Source organism: Penicillium macrosclerotiorum (assembly GCF_028827735.1).
Source record: "Penicillium macrosclerotiorum strain IBT 26536 chromosome Unknown utg000010l_segment0_segment0, whole genome shotgun sequence".
Lineage (NCBI taxonomy): Eukaryota > Fungi > Ascomycota > Eurotiomycetes > Eurotiales > Aspergillaceae > Penicillium > Penicillium macrosclerotiorum.
Window position 1 is genome coordinate 1,117,061 of NW_026643089.1, and position 18,990 is coordinate 1,136,050.

Below are 18,990 nucleotides of genomic sequence, written 5' to 3' on the forward strand. Positions count from 1 at the left end.
CCGGAATCCTGTCGATATCTGGAATTCCGGGGAGAATTTTAGAGCCGATTACCTCTTCTCGCCCACCAACGAGTGCCCTGCAGGCTGCCCGTATATGCCGAGAATTCTATGGTTCCGTAAATGAATATATTGATTTCTAGCCCGCCAAGCCGCGGCAGCCACGGGGTTTTCAGAAAACGGGGTCGAGGCTCTGACGTTTTTGTTTCAAGACGAAGCTCTGATCCCCAGCCACTAGATACACATCCCCTCGTGGTTCTCGGTTCTTGCGATTGCCCCTTGAAAGTCTCCACGTTGGCTGGGCTTGGCTCACGCCTTGAATTTCCCCTATGAGCGAGCCCATTCCGATATGGAAGTGCGCCCTCCATTCTAATATCGGTCTCTCCAGACCACCTCCCCTGTTCTTAGGGTCGATAGCTGAGGCCTTCAAGACAAGGAATCGACTCTATTGACAGCCATGCAGTTTGTGCATTCCTGAGTTCTCGTTCACAGGCAAGTTTTGTCGCGGTATCAGAGGAAATCACGAAGGACTTGGGGCACAAGATCACGCCATTATTAGTTTTTTGACTTCATTCCGGCGCCAGCGCGGCGCTCAGGAACGATCATCTCCTGCCTAGCCAATTTTCGGTCCTGAATAAACGGTGAATGGGACCCAGTGCTGTTGACCATCGCAAAAGTCAACAGAAATGCGGCTGGTACGTCTTGGGCTCTGCTGGCTCGCGTGGTCATGGCACGCAGCAGCCACCATTCTGCAAAATGGTCAAGTCAGAGAAAACCCCTACCCAGGCCACACGCCGAAGATCTTTCTCGATGATACCTGGAATATCTACGGCGCAGATGTGCCGGAGATCGCGTACAAAGGACGATGGGATAGCAAGCATATATCTTGTATGGGCTTTCTCATCCCTCGCCCATAATCTGCTTATCGTCAATCTTCTAACTCTCGTCCAGGGTGGTCGTTCGTCTCTCTCTCATGCTCTCAAATCTCGGATACCCAATCAAAATGACGATCCTGACATCTCTAGGGCACCTGGTATCAAAGTAGAGTTTACTGGAAGCAAGGTACACCTAGGCCTTACTCGTTGTTCGAGTTACATGCTCGCTATTGATCTAAGTTTAATCGTATCTACAGCTGGCTGTCTCTTTCGGTCCAAGCACGAACGATGGGGTGTTGGTCGCATATAGGTGCCTAGACTCACTTCAATCTCCCCGCTACCCCTTTCCACTTCAAACTGCTAATCATGCTCATTTCTGTTTACAGATTGGGTTCTTTAGATTGGCAGTTCTCCAATGTCACTGCCGACTCGACCTACCAGTTTGTCGGCAACTGGACGGGACTAAGCGATGCCCAGATCGAGCAGAAGAAGATCTTTGAGATGCGAGGTAAGTCTGTGCAAAAAAAACATATGGATTACTGTCAGTAGGTGCTGACTTTGTCTTCCATGGAGTGACGAACTGGGGCATTGGATAAGTATTCCCCTATCCTGGTGGTCCATCTTCTCTGCTCATCCTCCATACAGTCCAGATTGCCAGCGTTGCTGTTGCAGGTGGCTCAGAGCTCACTGTACCTCCTAAGTATGGAAAGAAGGTCGAAATCATTGGAGGATCGTGAGTCGCTGTACTTCATGATCGCATCGAATGTCAGATACTGACTATGTATAGTGTCGTCTCCGGACAGTATGCCACATATGAAACTCTCTCGTCCTGGGCATGGCTTTTTGTTTCCGGTCTTGGAAACGTCGAGTCTACAATAAGTGTAAGCTTTTCGCCTGCCTAAATCCTCTCTAAATACTCATATTATCCTTGTGCAGGCATATGCAGGGGTCTGTCTAGTAGATAACCAATGTTATGGTGGTGTTCATGGCATGGTCAGTCAAAGTAACCTGTCTTGCTTTCAAATGAGTTTCCATTAATACTTTCTTTGGCAGCCATGGTACTGGCACCGTGCATCTGACCCCGGCAGCCGGGCTTACTCTTTCTATGGCGATCAGCCTGAAGAACTCGACATATCTGCCGAACAACCTGCCGACCTCGTCGTGATTCAAATGGGAGGAAACGACCACCGACATCCGAATGAAATTCCTGGCAAAGATTTCTATCATGCGTATGTGGATATGATTGAGGATATTCACAGTAATTGGCCCCACGCAGTGGTTCTTCTTGTGGTATGTCATGATTTTCAGCCCAACCACCTTCTTCCTTTGCTTACACCCATCTTTGTCCTCAACAGTCCCAATGGGGTTACTTCGAGAGATCCGAGTGGGGCTACCGTTTGCCTCAAATTTACGAAAAAGAAACCAGGGATGTCCATGAACACTTCAAAGACCGTGGCTTTGTATACTATTTCAACACGGCCGGGATTATACAGCATAATGACATCGGTCCCACCAATCACCCGACAGATGTTGGGCACATCAAGTTAGCCAGCCACTTGCTGCAGTGGACAAGACTGGTTCTCAGGTGGGATCTCGACCCCCAAGGCGAGGTTCAACATGGAACGACTTACTGGAATAACGAGGAGGGGTATTAGCCCGTACCTTGTCGTCGGCCAATCGCCTATCTGTGAAATAGCTTCGCTTCTTATGTATTATAATAAGACATACACAGTTTTTTATTTGTTTTGCCTTTCAGTCTGATGCAATGAAAAACAAAAATTAATCTTGATCCTTGAACTCTGATTCGAAAGAGGTTGCTTCGGGTATGAGGAGCTATTCCATATCAATCGCCCATGTATTTGGAGCACAAAGAGATCATTAAGATCAGTAAGTCTATTCAACACTTCTTTGGGCTAGATTGCTCTACCACCCTACATGAAAACAAACAGAATAAATCATAGATCAGCATGGTGATTGGTCCGCAATTCTTTGTCACTCTATTAGATAAACCACTCTCCTCTCAACATTGGTCATGACCCTCTTGAAATGCACTGACTATCTCTATCAACACCTTGCATAGCGTAGTTTTTCAAGGCTAAATATGGAAATTCTAGGTCCACTTTGCCATGGTTGTTCTTGGATGCCAGCATTTTTGACCTTGTTCTGACACTCAAAGCCTCAATGATGGTTTGAGACTCTCCAAATTTGAGACCATAGATGTATTTAAATGTTGAATTTCCCTTTACCCAAATCTGAATTTGTAAGTCATTTCCGAAAGTTCACAATGTTGATCATACATATTGCTGTTCTGCTGTTATGGAGCAGTATATTATCCACTGTGACCACAGCCAAGTTGGATGAACGCTCTCCGGCGGTTAGCCCAAGCAGTGACGGTGTTTGCTACACATATACTATCCAGGCTGGCGACAGTTGTGCCAGTGTTGCTCAAAAGTATGAAATTACCACTGATCAGATCGAGACAGTCAATGCCCAGACCTGGGGATGGTCAGGCTGTAAAAAGTTTCACCAAGGCAGTTTCATATGTTTAAGCGCAGGGGAGCCTCCAATGCCAGTGTCGCTACCACATGCCGTTTGTGGTCCTCAGGTTCCCGGAACTGCACGTCCTTTAAAGTATTCAGATCTCAGAGAACTGAATTTGTGTCCAAAAAGTCAATGTGTAAGTTTCAAATATTTCATTCGCCACAACTTGGCTAACCATGCTCAGTGTTCCAATGCGGGAAAATGTGGCACTACCTCTGATTTCTGTAGCCAGGCAAGTGGATGCATTTCCAATTGCAATGCAGACTCCAGCGTCGCTTTCACAAGTGAAAGTGACAAATCATCTACGGAAACCTCGGCGACTACTATGAAAGAGGTGTCATCTGCGATAACCACAACATCGATCAAATCTATGACAACCACAACATCGACCAAATCGACGACAACCACAACATCGACTCAATCTACGACAACCACAACATCGACTAAATCGACGACAACAGAATCCACCGAGACTATAATGACAGAATCGATAGAGCAGACAGCATCCGCGGAGACTGCAAAATGGCAAATTGCTATGTACAGTGAGAGTGGTTGCAAAGGCGACTACTATCTACTCCAGGGACACAACACAGTGGGCGGTGCCCAGTGTGTAAGTCTGCATGGAAGGTTGAGTACCAGTGTCACCGATACTGGTATTTCGTGCCGGTGGTGGACCGATGGTGGATTCTCGTGGACCGATTGTGATTCCAGTAGCCTCAAGCAGCCAAAGTCTTGGTATATCACAAATGGTGAATGCTGGGTTTACCCGACTGATCAATGTGTCCAGAAAGATTACTCAGGGGAAATTTATCGCGCAAGGATAGGTTGCCAAGATATACACACGTCTGCATTGGAGCCATATGGCGAGTTCGGGGGATTGAAATGCTCGCGTATGGTACCGGAATGAGATTTTTTTTTGCGTAAAGATGCTTTTTTTTTTCTTAATTGTGCCTAAGAAATCACTGGAATTTATTTCATACAATTATTTTGGGTTTGGGTATTTGATTAGTAGAATGGTCTTAACCTGAGCCAACTACAAATGCCCACCGGAAGCATATCGTTGCTCTTTTTGGGTCCCCAAAACAACTTCCAAAATGTCACCGCATGCTGCAAATACTCCACGATTCCGTATTCGAAGCCAACCAAGAATTGGCTCTGGTCTCTTTTGGGATTAGCTCTGTCATTCAAAATCACCATTGATTTTTATTGGGAGAGATTTGAGAATGGATGTATCTCTGAAGTGCCAAAAGTGCATTTCCATGTCTCAATCAACATCTTCCAGAAGAACCTGACAAGCCCATGGATTTAATTGCCGTTGTGTCTTGCCTTTCAATGGAAAGTATGCACTCACGATCGCTCACCAAGCGATTCAACAATAATCTTTTAGGAAATTTAGCAATAGAGAAGCCATGTATAACAAGTTCAAATACAAAATGTAACCCTTGAGGCACGTATGAAATGTTGTTAAGCACAATCTGTTATTGTGGTAAGCCTTGGATATTAGCGCTGACTAGGGTCTACCAATCACTGACTATTGAACCAGGGCGCGCTACGGCAAGCCTACGAATGCAGGCAGGATGAGATGGATCAAGGAACAAGCCAACAAACCACACCATACCACGATAGGAAGCCCCTCAGAGAAGAAACAGGTGCTGCTTCAGCGAAAGATGTGTAAAAGTTGATTCTCTCCCTATCGGAGATGCAAGCTATATTCTGTGAAGACTGTGTACCAGGAAAGATATCCTCCAATCAGAGATCACCTATCGTTGGCCATTTCCCCACTACAATATCTAGCACCTACCTCTTGGCGACTGGCAGGGATTGACCCTTTTTGTTGTCGTCTGACAGTCAACTAGTCGCACGCTATGTAGGCCGCGCGGCCCACTACGCCTCGAAAGGACTAGGATCGTAGAACCCCTCTTCAGCCCTTGACATCAAAATCCAGAAGTTGAGAAATGGTACCATTTAAAAGGTGTCATACTTAGGCGTTCAATAACTTATAGTTATTTTTTCTCTGTAGACCATCAAAGTCTTTTTTTCGTCAATTTATTCCTGGATGAAGCTCCTCAAAAAAGTATTGCACCGCCAAGGTGCAAACAACAGTCTCTTCGGCGTTCCTGACCCTGATCCTTCAACAACGCCATCGGTCTTACCGACCTTTGGGGGCTATAAACTACTGTCCTAGGAGTGTAGCCTGAAGAATATTAGTTGGTTTGGCTGAATGAATGGATCTCTATTTGTCGGGTCGTACTCGCTTCTCGAAGGATCTTAATTGAAAAGGGATTAGGGGTCATCCCTAATGACAAACATGCATCGGATTGGTTTTAAGTTTGGCCTATAAGATACAGCGTTTATTACCCCACACAGTTTCGGCATCCTTTCGGCAATCCTGTAGCCAAATTATGAGGGGCTTATCTGAGGGTGGCAGGATTATTTGAAGCTAGTAGATGAATGTCACAAGGTTCTCATAGCTGGTATAAGCATATAAGCCATCACTGGTAGAAGTATATAAGCCTGTGATTGCCTAGAAATAGTTTGTGATTTCTAGGAAAACACTGTACCCAATTCCCTTGGTTTTCGTTTAGTACGTCTGTTCTCGCTTAGCTCCAAGAAAATAGAAACTGAAGCGAAGCATCTAGGTCAAAATCATCATGAAGTATCTCACCACCTTGACCCTCGCCCTCGCCTCCGTGGCCACGGCTGACTGGGCTCTGTACTGTGGTGACTCCGTAAGTCTATCTTCTGGGTCTCTTATCTATAGCAGTCGGCTAACAATGACCCATATTACCCCAGTGCTCCAATGGTGCCCTCGTTGCGTCTGGCTCGGAATATGAAGGCTCCTGCACCAGCCTCGGCGGCACATATGATTACTGTTACATTTTGGCGGATTCCATTTACTATGTGAATTGGTGGAAGGCGATATTCTTCGAGAATGAATCATGTCTTGTCAACAATGACAAGGATGGATATCATGAGAGCAACGGTCTCTTCAACGGCTCTTGCACGGATTCTGGGTCTTGGACCCATTACAAAGTGGTGATTAATGCCTAAGTTGCGCACCTGGAGAACAACGCGATATTGTAATTCCATTTGGATGGATTTTATCTCTTCGAGTGTTATCACCTGTAGACAAAAGTCAAATGCATGACTGGCATGCACGGCGGATCAAAGCTATTTGCCTATTTTAGTAATGCACAAATTTATGCGAAGCTTCACCAAATGAATGACAAGTTCTCTTTGTATAATTCAATGAGACGCGTGCCATTTGGAATGATATCCTGGGTGCCTCACTTACGGGTTCCAGTTGAGATTGAGACAGATCTTGGGTACCTTCTAGTCCGTCTCTGGCAATCAGAAAAACAGTAGATGACTGTTTGATAGCGACTGCAGTGGCGGAAAGAAGCAAGGCATTGAAAATCTGCAGAGTCAAAATCTCTGCATTTTTCCTCTTTCGAAATGGTTGTCCCATCAGCCATTGGTTTCTCCAATGTTCTCTTTGAAGAGAATGAGAGCTGTACAAGCTGGAGAGCATGTCAAACGCTCTCCTTCCACCAACCTCCGTACAAGTGTTGAAGGACAGGTGGAAGAGTTAGTGAAGGCCTTTGGCCTTGATTTTGCTTGAAAATAACCTTATTGGAGCGTGTGAAGAATTCGAAGAAGGTGGAGTCAGGTAGCGGGCCTTCGTGAAGGTTGGACGCGATTTCGTTGTCTTTTAAGGTATCAAGAAGATAAAGCTTACCAGAGCTCATAACCATGTCAAATTAAAGGTCTTTTTACTTTTTCATGAAGCTTGCCTAGTCTCATCAAGTATAGTGCGATGATAACGGAATGGGGTTGTTCCGACGGCCAACCTTTTGGTCTCTTCCCCGAATACGGAGTTGTAAGCCCTGAGGTACGTGTCTTTCCAACCGACGCGAAGCAAGGGATAACATGAGAAGGTACATCACTTCTACAATATTGACGGTATCTAGATTTATCTTGGGGATTTCGACGAGGATGAAACGCGTCATCTTGGGGTATTTACGCGTCCAACATCAGGGTCCTTCAAACTTGGCTTGACATTTGTCTTTCGGTCAGAATTGTATACGCCGACTATACAACAGTGTTGAGCATACATGCGACTGTCATCGCACCCCGAAATATATCTCTAGAGTTATACCATATGACGTAGACTACCATTGTTTAGATCAGAAAGTGGGTGAAGAGGTCAACTATTTTTGTCAGGAAATAAATGTACAGGAGTAGAACGGTGTATATATATCCAATATCGTACACTCTCCAGTGGCCTTCGTGCTTTGCAGGATCTTGGGTATTGTTTTGCCAGCCTATATAAACATCATCAAACCTTTGTAAACGCCGAATATGGTACATGATACGCATGCAATAATGCACACATTATTTAAATGAGAGCCTGTCCACGGAACATGCCCTCACGAACCTCGCGGACAACATCCTTGCGGTCCTTCTTACCAACTAGTACAACACCGCGACCGCGCTTGCCCATGCGCCCAAGACGGCCCAGACGGTGGATGAAGTCGACTGTTGTGTGCGGAACATGATACAGCACCACGGTCTTGACGGCCAAGGTATCGATGCCTCGAGAGGCAATGTCGGTAGTCACGAGAACTTTGGTATTGGGAAGACGGCGTTCGACGGTGGGCTTGGTTTGGGCAGCATCGAAAGGAATGGATTTCTCGATCCGAGACTGCTTTCGAAGCAGCTCAATTTCCTCGGCAGTCGGAGGCTGATCGACCTCGGTGAATTCAGCGAGAATTTCTTCTTGCTTGCGAGTGCTGGAGTCACGAGACAAGGAGACCGCATCGATGTTTTTGGACTGAAGAAACTTGGCAACCTCGTCCGCCTCTTCGCGCTCGTTGACAAACACAATGATCTTTTTTACCTTGGGACCCATAAATTTGGCCAAAGGACCGAAGTGATCATCTTCGCTCGACTCGCCTGCTTTGCCAATGGACCAAATAACATCTGCACAGGCAAGACTGCGGTTTCCACGGTAGGGCTCTTTATCAATATCCACCACTCCAAGCTGTACACGACGAGGGACCGCATGCAGGTTGGGTGTAGTGAGGCGCTTCACATCAGGGTATCGTTTGCGAAGTTGGTTGTCGAGGCTGCGAGGGATGGTAGCCGAGCAGAAGATCAGCTTTTCCAGCGAGGGCGCAGCCTTATCGATCACCTCGGTAGTGATCGGGATGAAGGAGCGGTCCATGAGAGAGTCGGCTTCATCGAGAACAAGGTGTGTGACACGGCTGAGAATATATGGGTTGGTCTTCGCGATAGACGCTAGGAGATGGGGGGTGGACACCAAGATGTCGATACCATCAGGGTGGAAAAGCGTATTCTTGATCCGCCGGGGGGTGAGGTTGGACGAGATGACTCCAGAACGGTACTTAACCGCATGTGCTAGGGCCTTGACTTTGGCCCCGACTTGTGTGACCAGTTCTGAGGTTGGAACCAGAATGATGGCTCTGGGGCGACCAGCATCGGTCATCGGCGGCTCCTCAGGTTCAATATCGAAGGTCCGGTTCTTGAGCCTCTCTTCCCGTTCTTTTGCCTTTTTTTCCTCAACTATGACTTGCTCCTCTTTGTCTTTGGCTTCCGCACGCTTCACGGCATCCACAACAGGAAGTAAATATGCCAACGTTTTCCCCGAGCCAGTCTCTGCCGCGAGAAGATACTGCTCATACTGGGGGCTATCCACATCCACCTTTTGGGCTTTCTTCTTATTTGCCGAGTTGTGATCGAGGAGTTGGGGAATTGCAAGTCGTTGAATGGGGGTTGGGCTAACATCAGCCAACCCAGGCAAGGCCTGAGAGAAAATCGAGTGTCGTACCGCGGGCAGGAGAGGGAAATGGTCGAAGCTGGTCAGATTGGCGATCCTGGCTTTGATGGCAGTACGACGACCATAGGTTATCGGCGACAACATAGTTTGCATCTTGAGTGCTTTGTACAAGGGAGCATCCGTCTTGTCGGTCTTGCCCTCCTCGCCAGATCGCTTGAGAGCGGCCTGGGATCTGGATCGTGGTGCATCGGGAATCCGAGCCTTCGTTTGATTCATCCCAGCGAAGGGACCTGGGCGTTCCTTGCCGGACCGCGGCTTTTTCAATGAAGACTTTGCGACGTCAGGAGACAACGTCATGCGCGCGGACTTGCGCCGCAAGCGCGCCGTACCCATTTCTCGAGTGGCCTGCCATGTCGGGCGAAGCGTAAGGGGAGCAGCAATTGGCGCTCTAGTTGAACAGAGGAAACATATCGAGGACCGAATCGGCAGAGGCATCCTGAAGCAACACCAAGATGCCGGGGAAGGGGATGGACGTCAACTAATAGTTCTTGGGCAAAAAACCCAGTTTATCAGGATGTTTTTGCGCCATGCCTGATTAGGACTAGCGCCGATCTTTATTCCCTGACAGCTCAGGCAGAAATGTCAGGTGACCGTTATCGGGGCTGAGTCATTGTCCCGCCCCCGCTGTTGCCATGGAGACTCCCGCGACTGTCAACATCACAACTTGCTTTGGGGTAACAAGTCCACTTTCTGATCCATGGGATTGATATCGAGATCGGATCCCCTCTTTGTTATCCCTCCTCCATCCATATCCCTTCGTTATTCCTTCCCTTATAACGTCTTTGTCTTTCTTCCACCGTTGAGTTTCAAATATTTGTGGCATCGCTTTGGTGACGCATTCACATTCCTGCGACGATCGACACGACTTTTACGCCTTTTCGGTTTACTTACCAGGACTCGGTGTTTTCCCACGCGATTCCTGGTATCCGTTACGAGAGGTATGTTGGCTACCATTCGCGCGCAGTCTCGCAACCTTCTTCCTCTTCACGTTCGAGACACGCGAGACGGGACTGGACTACCACCGCGATGAAACATAATATCTAATCCATCGCAGATATCTTATTTTTCCATCAGTCCTATCCTCATCCAATCTTGAATACAATCAGCTGTTCGGACCCACGTTATCAACATGGCTAGCGGACTTGGCCAACGGCCACTCTCCGAGGTGAACCCAATGGCACAACGGCGCAACTCTCCCATCTGGAATGAAGCTACAAAGGTGAGTTTACAAAGCCAGTTTGCCGATTCCCAATACAGCTGTTATTGAAACATCATGCTGATAAACAGTGGAAGACGCCGACTGTCGACTCGCTCGCTTACGATGTCTCACCGTTGAACAACACTGCCTCCCCAAGATCATTCTGGAAAGGTCGCGATTCTCCGACTCCCTTTTCTAAGGGCTCGGAAAACCTTGCGCCGTACGATCCCGAATCTTGCTATATTCCGGCGAGGCGCCCATCACTTGAGGACCTGAAACGCGCATCCAGAGTCAAGAACCATAGCATGCTCCATGGCGGCCAGGAATATGACCCTGCACTCGTCTCCTTACTGCATCGGCCCTTGGCCACTGATCGTTCGCCCAACCGCGACAGCCAAATGAATCTTGCGAAAGCTCAGTTCACCGACGATGAAAACGCTAAGCACGCTCCTAGACCCCCTTCGCCCAGCAAAGACCAGCCCTCACCTGGAAAGTCTTCCTTGTCAAAAGGGAGCCGCTATGGCAAAGGATTTGACCCCCAGAATGATATTTGGTCGGAGTATGATAGTGCTGGTCACCGTCATGCGAAGAGTGTCACTTTCGATGCTGCGCCTCCCCAAGTCAACGAATATGAGATGCGCACTCCGGACCCATCGTCACTGGCGTCCGAATCACGCGAAAATAGTTATGATTCAGAAGAGGAGGAAGATGTGAGCTTTGAGCATGAATCCTCTGTCGAGCGGGATGACAGCTTTGATGCATCTCTAGAAGATATTGAAAAGACACCTGTCGTCCTGCCGGAGGAATGGCGATTTATGAGTCCCGGAAGTGAAAACGACGAAGAAGACTCATTTGTCGAGCAAGTTGAAGACAGCCATTTCGAAGAGCGACCAGTCTCGCGTGAGGGAGAAAAGAGTAGCCACAACCGAGTCGAGTCCCTCGATTCCAATGGGGAGCGGAGGCCTTTACCGCCATTACCCTCCGTCTCTCGTTTGTCTGGTTCTCGCCCGTCGTCACCTGGCAAACTTGCATCTGCGTTTGAACTTGGAAGTGCTGGTCAACGTGTTTTGCCTGCCCCACCCGCGGCAGCTCCATACTCTAAAGCGGATTTGAATGGAGCCATGTCCCTTGAGGATAGATTGCGACTCATGATGCTCAAGGAAAATAAAGACGGCGAAGATGAGGAGAGCAGGGAAGTCACTGCCGAGACTGGGATTGCATCGGGGACATCAAAACCCTTCTCTCTAGCCACGAACGACGAAAGAAAGACAGAAGAACTGTCACAGGATGATGTCTTTTCTCCTCCTCGAATCTCTAGGGATTCTATCCTGAGAGATATTCGAAAGGGCGACAGTTATGATGAGGAGGATAGTTTTGAGGACGACTCCCAACTCGAGGACAGCCTTCATCAATACGAGCACTACGACCCTGACGTTCCTATCCCTTCTCTGGAAGCCGATGATGACGATTCTTCCAGTGTCATCATTAAGGAAGAGGGCCGTGATGACGATCTTTATGCAATCCCTGACTATTACCAGAATCTCTCGGACAACAGCCTCTCTTCTAGAGACCAGCGAGCCAAGTATGATGAGGATAGCAACTACTCCCTTCGCTCTGCTGCAAAAGCTTCGGGCAACAATGGCAGCCAGGAAGACCTCTCTGGGCAGACAACCCCAACTGCCGAAGAAGCAACCAACAGCGGAATGGAACAGGCTGCGCATAAGCAGCAAGACTCCGGAGAAACCGAGAACAAACCATTAGACATGGCTTCTATCCGGCAATCCCTCGGACGCCCTGTGACCCCAGAAATCAAGGATGAGCCTCTTTCCGAGCCTTCTACTCCCGAGTCCGTTATTCGCCATCCTATAGCAGATGATGAGGAATATGAGGATGAAGACGTAACCTCTTCCGATGAGTCTGTTCCTGAACCTGTGGCCACGATTAGGACACCTGGAACTGGTCTGAAGACACGCCCATCGCTGACTCCGGCGGACATGGAGTCCATGGCCGCCACTCGTCGCAAGATCAGTGGCCAACATGCCCCCCCCTATGCCTCCACTGACCAAGCAGATTTCTAACGAGTCCGATAAATCGGACCGTGAAGACAAGGCAACCGATCTCCCTCCGCAACTTGCACTTCCTTCCAATCTTACCCAACGCCAGGCGAGCCTAATGAAACTGGATATCCCCTTCAGCATCCAAGAAGAAAGCCTTGGATTCGGTTTGAACAAAGAGTTTGATCGCGTCATTGAATCACAAAAGGTTGCTTTTCACCTCGCTCTTTCCCAATTTTCTTTCCCAACGCCGGTCTCCCAGGCACAAGACCCAACCCCCTCCCAACGTCCCGGAATTGACAACTCCAACTACGCAACGAAGTTTGCTAACATAAACCCACGCGGACAGAGAGGATATCTCATGCGACAAAATACCAAGGTCGTCATTGCCAGCAACCGAAATGAAGAGGAACCTCCTCTTCCCGCAGACCAAACGACGCAGGACCCTCGGGGTACTCGATCTGCGGGTTCTTCCCCGCGCAAGCCCAGCCAGCAGACCTGGACAACGGTTCCTTGGAACGGTTCTGTCCGGAAACCCAGTGTGAAGATGGCTGGTGGTATTCCCAAAAAGAAGCCCGTTCCTGGAGCCGTTCCCCCGCTCCCTGGGCACTCGAGCAATGTGCAAGAGCCACCAGCAGCAATCGAGGAGAACGAAGTCGCTCTTAACGATGCATTTGAAGATGGTGAAGAGAGAGGCCGTCTTTTCGTCAAAGTCGTTGGTATCAAATACCTTGATCTGCCGATGCCTCGCGGTATGCATGGGATGCTCTCCCCTCCGCCTCGTCGAAAAGCTAACGAAAATTTTAGGCGAACGGTCGTATTTTGCTCTGACCTTGGATAATGGCCTTCACTGTGTTACAACGTCATGGCTTGAGCTTGGCAAATCCGCTCCCATTGGTCAAGAGTTCGAGCTTATTGTACAGAATGACCTCGAGTTCCAATTGACGCTGCAGATGAAGGTTGATGAAAGCAAATTTTACCCGCAGGAGAATGCCGGCTCTCCTCGCCAGAAGGCATCGGCTCTTAGCCGGGTCTTTGCGTCTCCACGCCGGCGCAAGGAACTGGACCTGAAACAACAAATGCAATCTCAACAACAGAAAGCCAACAATGTCAATGCTCCTGTATACGACCGGCTTCGCAACTTGGTCGCTCGTGATGGGAGTTTCGGCCGTGCTTATGTTGCCTTGAGTGATCATGAGAAACATGCTTTTGGCCGGCCATATACGGTTGACATTGCTTGCTTCAATGAATGGGCCGTGGATGAGCAGCCCAGCAGCGTGAAGAGCAAGAAGAGTGCGACTAGTATCACTGCACAACGCCGACCACCTTACAAGATTGGGAAGCTGGAACTGCAGCTTCTCTTCGTCCCCAAGCCTAAGGGTGGTAAAGATGAAGATATGCCGAAGAGCATGAACGCCTGCATTCGGGAAATGCGTGACGCCGAAAGTGTCGCTGCCCGATCGTGGGAAGGATATCTCTCCCAGCAAGGTGGAGACTGCCCTGTAAGTTATCTTGTTGGATTGTTGTAATTTCTTTAGCATGGCCTCGCTCTAATAGGTCTTTTTAGTATTGGCGACGCCGCTTCTTCAAACTCCAGGGCTCCAAACTCACAGCCTACCATGAAACAACTCGCCAACCTCGCGCTACCATCAATTTGGCAAAGGCTGCCAAGCTTATTGACGATCGTTCATCTCTAACGCAAAAGGAGACCAGCACTAAGGGCGGTGGTCGCCGTAAGTCCGCCTTTGCTGAAGAGGAGGAGGGCTACATGTTCGTTGAAGAGGGATTCCGTATTCGTTTCGCGAATGGCGAGGTTATCGACTTCTACGCGGACTCTGCAGCTGATAAAGAGGGCTGGTTGAGAGTCATGTCGGAAGCTGTTGGAAAGGGATCCACAACCGGCAACGGGGCAATCAAGCCCTGGGCTGATCTTGTTCTCAAGCGTGAGCGGAGTATGAAGTCTAGACCTCTGACCACCGAACGGTTACCCCCTAACCAACCTCCTGCTGCTCCTTCTTCCCCTACCGGGAAGCGCCGGAGTATGATCCCAGGACCTCCAACTTCAGCGGGGTCTGGGGCGCCGGCGCCCCAGTCCGCACGTCCAGGACACAAGCACACATTTTCTCAACCGGAGATGGGTGGTGCCGATGCTCGCCGACAAAAGACTCGCTCCCTCATGTTCTAAGTCCCAAGTGGGACTCAATGCCTTGCAAAAATACGCCTCCACTTCTTTTCTTCTGGACATGATGCCAAGTTGTCACAATAGTTCTTTTCTATCCCCCTTTGTGGATGCCCGTCCATACTATCATTCTCCTTCTGTCTTGGAGATCTATTTTCTTTCTATGATCCTGTCTTTCCCTAACAGTACTGGTGTCGGATGCAATTTTTTTTCTTGCCTTTTCCTTGTGTTTTCTGTTATCAGTTTCAATAAGGCTTTGTGTGCAGCGATGCTATGACCCCGGACCGCAGGACACCTCCAGACGATTTCCTTTGAGATCCTGCTGTACTCTAATGAGACAATTGCCTTCTGGTTCTCTTTTTATTTCATAAGTTCATAGTTTAACTGGCTTCAAATTTGATTTCTTTTGGTCTATGGTCCTTCTTCCTTCATAGTGGAATTTCACAGAATGTGACCTGATTCGGCCTTTTTACTGGTCACTAGTATTCACCCACATTTCAATGCCGCAACTGAATGAGAAACAATATTTGGACCAGCATGATATATGATATATTTTCTATCCTTCAAATAGCAATCACTTTTGCACCATCAATGCTATACGCTTGATGTTGCGTCATAGCCTGCATATTGCAGGCCATCTTTGATTACCGATCATGAGGGTTGCATGACACAAGACTGAGTATATTAGTAATGGCGCTTCTCTGCTGGCAGGAAGTAACAATCACATGTCGTACTGCTTGTCCACGCAGGCAGCGTTTAAATTATGAATTTATCAGCATGTCTCTATGTGAGACGGATATTGCGTGCTGCCATGACAAATGAGAGTCGTCCACATAAGACACTCCCCGCTCACTTAAAAGGACAACCAGCTACCAAGGTAACAACATTTGACATTGCTTCAATATTCTCTCTCAAAGCTATTCCATAAAGATTCAACATGGCCTCTGCAGCTGTTCACGTCTCGGGGGGTCTTCCCTCGGCGCTGGTCGAGAAGGCGTCAGGTCATGTCGCCGACAAGCCCCATCATGTCCAAACCACATTAAATTTCTTGAAGGAGAATGAAGATGGATCTCCACCATCTCCGAGCTATGTCGGAAGACCCGAAACTTATGATAAACCCACAGTGGCTGTTCCGGCGACCATTCACGATATTAGTGGTCATGAACTAGATTATTCCCTGGACAGCCATGGATTTCAGCTATATTACCATGAAAGCAAAGAAACCGATTTTCTGGACGATGAAAAGATCATACGAGAATATTATCCTGAAATAGAGAAGCTGCTGAAGGACGCGTATGTTTTATTTCTTTACATGATCTTTGCAATGATTTAAAGCACACCAAGTAGAGACAGCCATGCTAATTAACATAGTACTGGTGCATCAAAGGTCTTTATTTTCGATCATACCATCCGCCGTCAATCAGGAGATAGTAGGTCTGCGGCAAGTCAGTTGCGCGGACCAGTTCAGCGTGTACATGTCGATCAATCATATGAAGCAGCAAAGAACCGCGTTACTCACCACCTCCCGGACGAAGCACATGAACTTCTTAAAGGCAGATACCAAATTATTAATGTCTGGCGACCGATTCGCAAAATACTTAAGGACCCTCTTGCAGTGGCCGATGGAAACACTGTCCCAGACAGTGATCTCATTCCAGTTAAGCTTATCTACCCTGACAGAGAGGGCGAGACGTATGCGGTGCGGGCGGATCCGAATATCAAGTGGTACTACCGTTACGGCCAAACACCGGATTTGGTTACCCTCATCAAATGCTTTGATTCCAAAACAGATGGGAGGCCTCGGCGTGTGCCGCACTCGGCCTTCGTCAACCCTGAGACTGTTAATGAACCCGCTAGGGAGAGTATCGAGGTTCGAACGTTGATCTTCCATCCAGACGACCGTGATTAAATGTCTATCACGGCTTTGAAGTCGAGGCTTGTTTTTAGTTTCCTTGGGAGAAATATTGTTATTCCAACTTCAGCTTTATTATTGAATATTTCCAGATTGTTATGGACAATATGGTGTCTTCCATCTACAAGAATCATCAGGCATGAAATCATTTCCCCATAACTTCCTTGACCACATCAACAATGTCACTAGGGCCAAGACCCTGGAAGTTTACCTGCTCATATAGACCTCCGCAACCCTCCTTCACAGCTCCAATGGCCTTGAACTTGGGAGTAAGTTTGCGTTCAAGAAGGTGGGTGCCAATGCGAGACCCAAGACCAGTCTTCTGGGCAATAGATTCAACAACAATAACGAAAGGACTTGAGCCGTAGTCGCGGATAGCATCCTCATCGACTACATTAAGAGTAGGCTTGTTGACCAGGCCGACATCGATGCCCTCCTTGCGCAACCGCTCAACAGCGTCGAGAGAACGATAGACCATATCGCCGTAGGTGACAATGTACCCAGCAGTACCCTTACGAATGACCTCATCTTTGCCAGGAACGAACTTGTAGCCTTCGCCGTAGAGCTTCTCATCCGTGCCCTCTTTGAGGATGTATGGCACCTTGGCACGGGTAGAAAAGATGAATCGCATTCCTTTGTCCCAAAAGACCTTGTTCACAACTGCCTTCATCTGCTCCCCATCGGCAGGAAAGTACAAAGAGGTAGTCTCTGCATCCATCAGGCCGTTATCGGCGAAGAAATGGTTGAGACCGAAGTGACAGGTGTTATCGGCCATCTCATCCACGCCGCTGTGCGAAAAGTGGGATAATACTGTGCAGTTGTTCAGGCGGGCCATGGTGATCTCAGAGATACACATTTCCAGGAAGGCCGAGAATGTGGAGAAAACGCCCTGGCGCTCACCGTTACTCCCAAAGCCAAAACCAGCGGCTGCAGAAAAGTTGCCTCGCTCCATGACACCAGATGCGACAAAAACTTCAGGGTGCTTAGACTGGATTGCTTTCAGGCCAGTAGATCCAGCGAGGTCAGAGTCGATGACCATGACGCGTCGTTGGGCGTCTTCCTTGCTCAACCCATCGAGTATACCATTCACAGCCTCACCAAAAATAGCACGGTTGGCACCCTTGTCTTTGCTGGTCCCAAGATACTGATGCGGATTGGAGCGGCCCTTGATGTCATCATAGAAGGCAAGTTTCTCCTTGCTGTAGCCACGCTTGGTGAGGTATTTGCGGGCAATATCAACAGTGATGACATCGTGGGCATGACACTCTCCCTCGATTCCTTCAATGCCTGCGGCCATCTTTCGGTCGACAACAACGGCAGCAGGACCCTTGTGGTTAATGACCTCGCACATCGCGGGCCACAACGAGTCCACATTCTCCCCCTGGGCACGGATGACATGGAGACCGTGACCCTCGAGGGTTTTAGCAATATCATAACCTTTCAGATACTGCGATGGATGGCCCGCAATGGTGACGTCGTTGTTATCAATGAACAGCTTGACATTAAGGCCCTGAGCGACGGCCAAGCGTGCAGCTTCAGCATCATTGCCTTCCTGTTGAGACCCGTCAGAGCCCAACATAATGACATTCTTGTCCCGGTTTGCCATAGAAATTCCATTCACCATTCCCCACATATGACCGAGGCGACCGGAACTAAACTTGACTCCCGGTGTCAGGCCAAGCTCAGGGTGGCCAGGAAGCTTTGAATTGGCATCACGGTAGTTGAGGAGATGCTCAGGGTCGAGTTTGCCATCTAACGCAGCCAGTAGATATTGGGTTGCTACACGGTGGCCAGCTTCGTCAAACAATGCATCAACGAACCCATTGGGATTCGCGTTGATCATGGCAAGAAGGATGCAGACTTCTGGGGCAGTGTCAAAAGGCCCGCCTGTGTGGCCCGACACGCCCCGAGCCGCACCGGTCGCAGTAAACGCGATAATTGCATCTCTGAAAATGTTAATGTTGTTCAGAAGATCAGTTTTCTGGTCGGCGGTGAGGGTCGCATTCTTTGCGTCAAGCTTCAGTTGCTTGAACTGCTTGAGATCCACCGGGAAATTGTGCCCGCTCATATTGTATGTGGGATTGACTGATAGCTTGGGGGTTGATATATGAATAAATCGCTTTCAGGAGAAGATGTTGGGTATTTGAAGAAGGGGAAAAACAAATTTACCCACGAAAAAGTGCCTGCAGCGAGACTGCAACATCCAAAACCGGTCAGCGTTGGCAAGCAGATGTTGTTGACGTCATCGGCGGCCTGTGGGGTGCGCTGGACTGATCGCGTTGAAACGGTGAAAAAAGTACGTAACATCGGGGTTTTCAAGTAATGTATACTAGGCATTCTTCTTTTTCCTTTGAGGCTTCTACAGTTCTCCTGG

The 18,990-nt window shown here is 48.5% G+C and overlaps 7 protein-coding genes across 7 annotated transcripts; 5 read left to right on the forward strand and 2 right to left on the reverse strand.

Moving 5' to 3' along the window:
* Positions 1–683: 683 nt before the first annotated feature.
* On the forward strand, positions 684–2,527 carry N7462_010046 (SGNH/GDSL hydrolase family protein; the record flags this gene model as incomplete). Its single annotated transcript, XM_057081760.1, has 10 exons — positions 684–885; positions 949–955; positions 1,023–1,059; positions 1,130–1,182; positions 1,259–1,380; positions 1,518–1,605; positions 1,660–1,753; positions 1,809–1,865; positions 1,926–2,162; positions 2,228–2,527. The coding sequence occupies 10 exons, from the start codon at positions 684–686 to the stop codon at positions 2,525–2,527; spliced, it is 1,197 nt and encodes a 398-aa protein (XP_056928800.1).
* Positions 2,528–3,156: 629 nt separating this feature from the next.
* N7462_010047 (Peptidoglycan-binding Lysin subgroup) lies at positions 3,157–4,320 on the forward strand (the record flags this gene model as incomplete). The annotated part of the gene is made up of 2 exons (XM_057081761.1): positions 3,157–3,549; positions 3,598–4,320. 2 exons carry the CDS (start codon positions 3,157–3,159, stop codon positions 4,318–4,320), a joined length of 1,116 nt encoding a protein of 371 aa, XP_056928801.1.
* Positions 4,321–6,064: 1,744 nt separating this feature from the next.
* Positions 6,065–6,464, forward strand: N7462_010048 (uncharacterized protein; the record flags this gene model as incomplete). Its single annotated transcript, XM_057081762.1, has 2 exons — positions 6,065–6,142; positions 6,207–6,464. The coding sequence occupies 2 exons, from the start codon at positions 6,065–6,067 to the stop codon at positions 6,462–6,464; spliced, it is 336 nt and encodes a 111-aa protein (XP_056928802.1).
* A 1,348-nt stretch (positions 6,465–7,812) lies between these two features.
* Positions 7,813–9,708, reverse strand: mrh4 (ATP-dependent RNA helicase MRH4; the record flags this gene model as incomplete). The annotated part of the gene is made up of 1 exon (XM_057081763.1): positions 7,813–9,708. One exon carries the CDS (start codon positions 9,706–9,708, stop codon positions 7,813–7,815), a length of 1,896 nt encoding a protein of 631 aa, XP_056928803.1.
* Positions 9,709–10,402: 694 nt separating this feature from the next.
* Positions 10,403–14,710, forward strand: bud4 (uncharacterized protein; the record flags this gene model as incomplete). The annotated part of the gene is made up of 5 exons (XM_057081764.1): positions 10,403–10,492; positions 10,561–12,499; positions 12,576–13,277; positions 13,333–14,027; positions 14,093–14,710. The coding sequence occupies 5 exons, from the start codon at positions 10,403–10,405 to the stop codon at positions 14,708–14,710; spliced, it is 4,044 nt and encodes a 1,347-aa protein (XP_056928804.1).
* A 931-nt stretch (positions 14,711–15,641) lies between these two features.
* N7462_010051 (uncharacterized protein) lies at positions 15,642–16,613 on the forward strand (the record flags this gene model as incomplete). Its single annotated transcript, XM_057081765.1, has 2 exons — positions 15,642–15,997; positions 16,076–16,613. The coding sequence occupies 2 exons, from the start codon at positions 15,642–15,644 to the stop codon at positions 16,611–16,613; spliced, it is 894 nt and encodes a 297-aa protein (XP_056928805.1).
* A 148-nt stretch (positions 16,614–16,761) lies between these two features.
* On the reverse strand, positions 16,762–18,684 carry N7462_010052 (uncharacterized protein; the record flags this gene model as incomplete). Its single annotated transcript, XM_057081766.1, has 1 exon — positions 16,762–18,684. One exon carries the CDS (start codon positions 18,682–18,684, stop codon positions 16,762–16,764), a length of 1,923 nt encoding a protein of 640 aa, XP_056928806.1.
* Between the last annotated feature and the right edge of the window lie 306 nt (positions 18,685–18,990).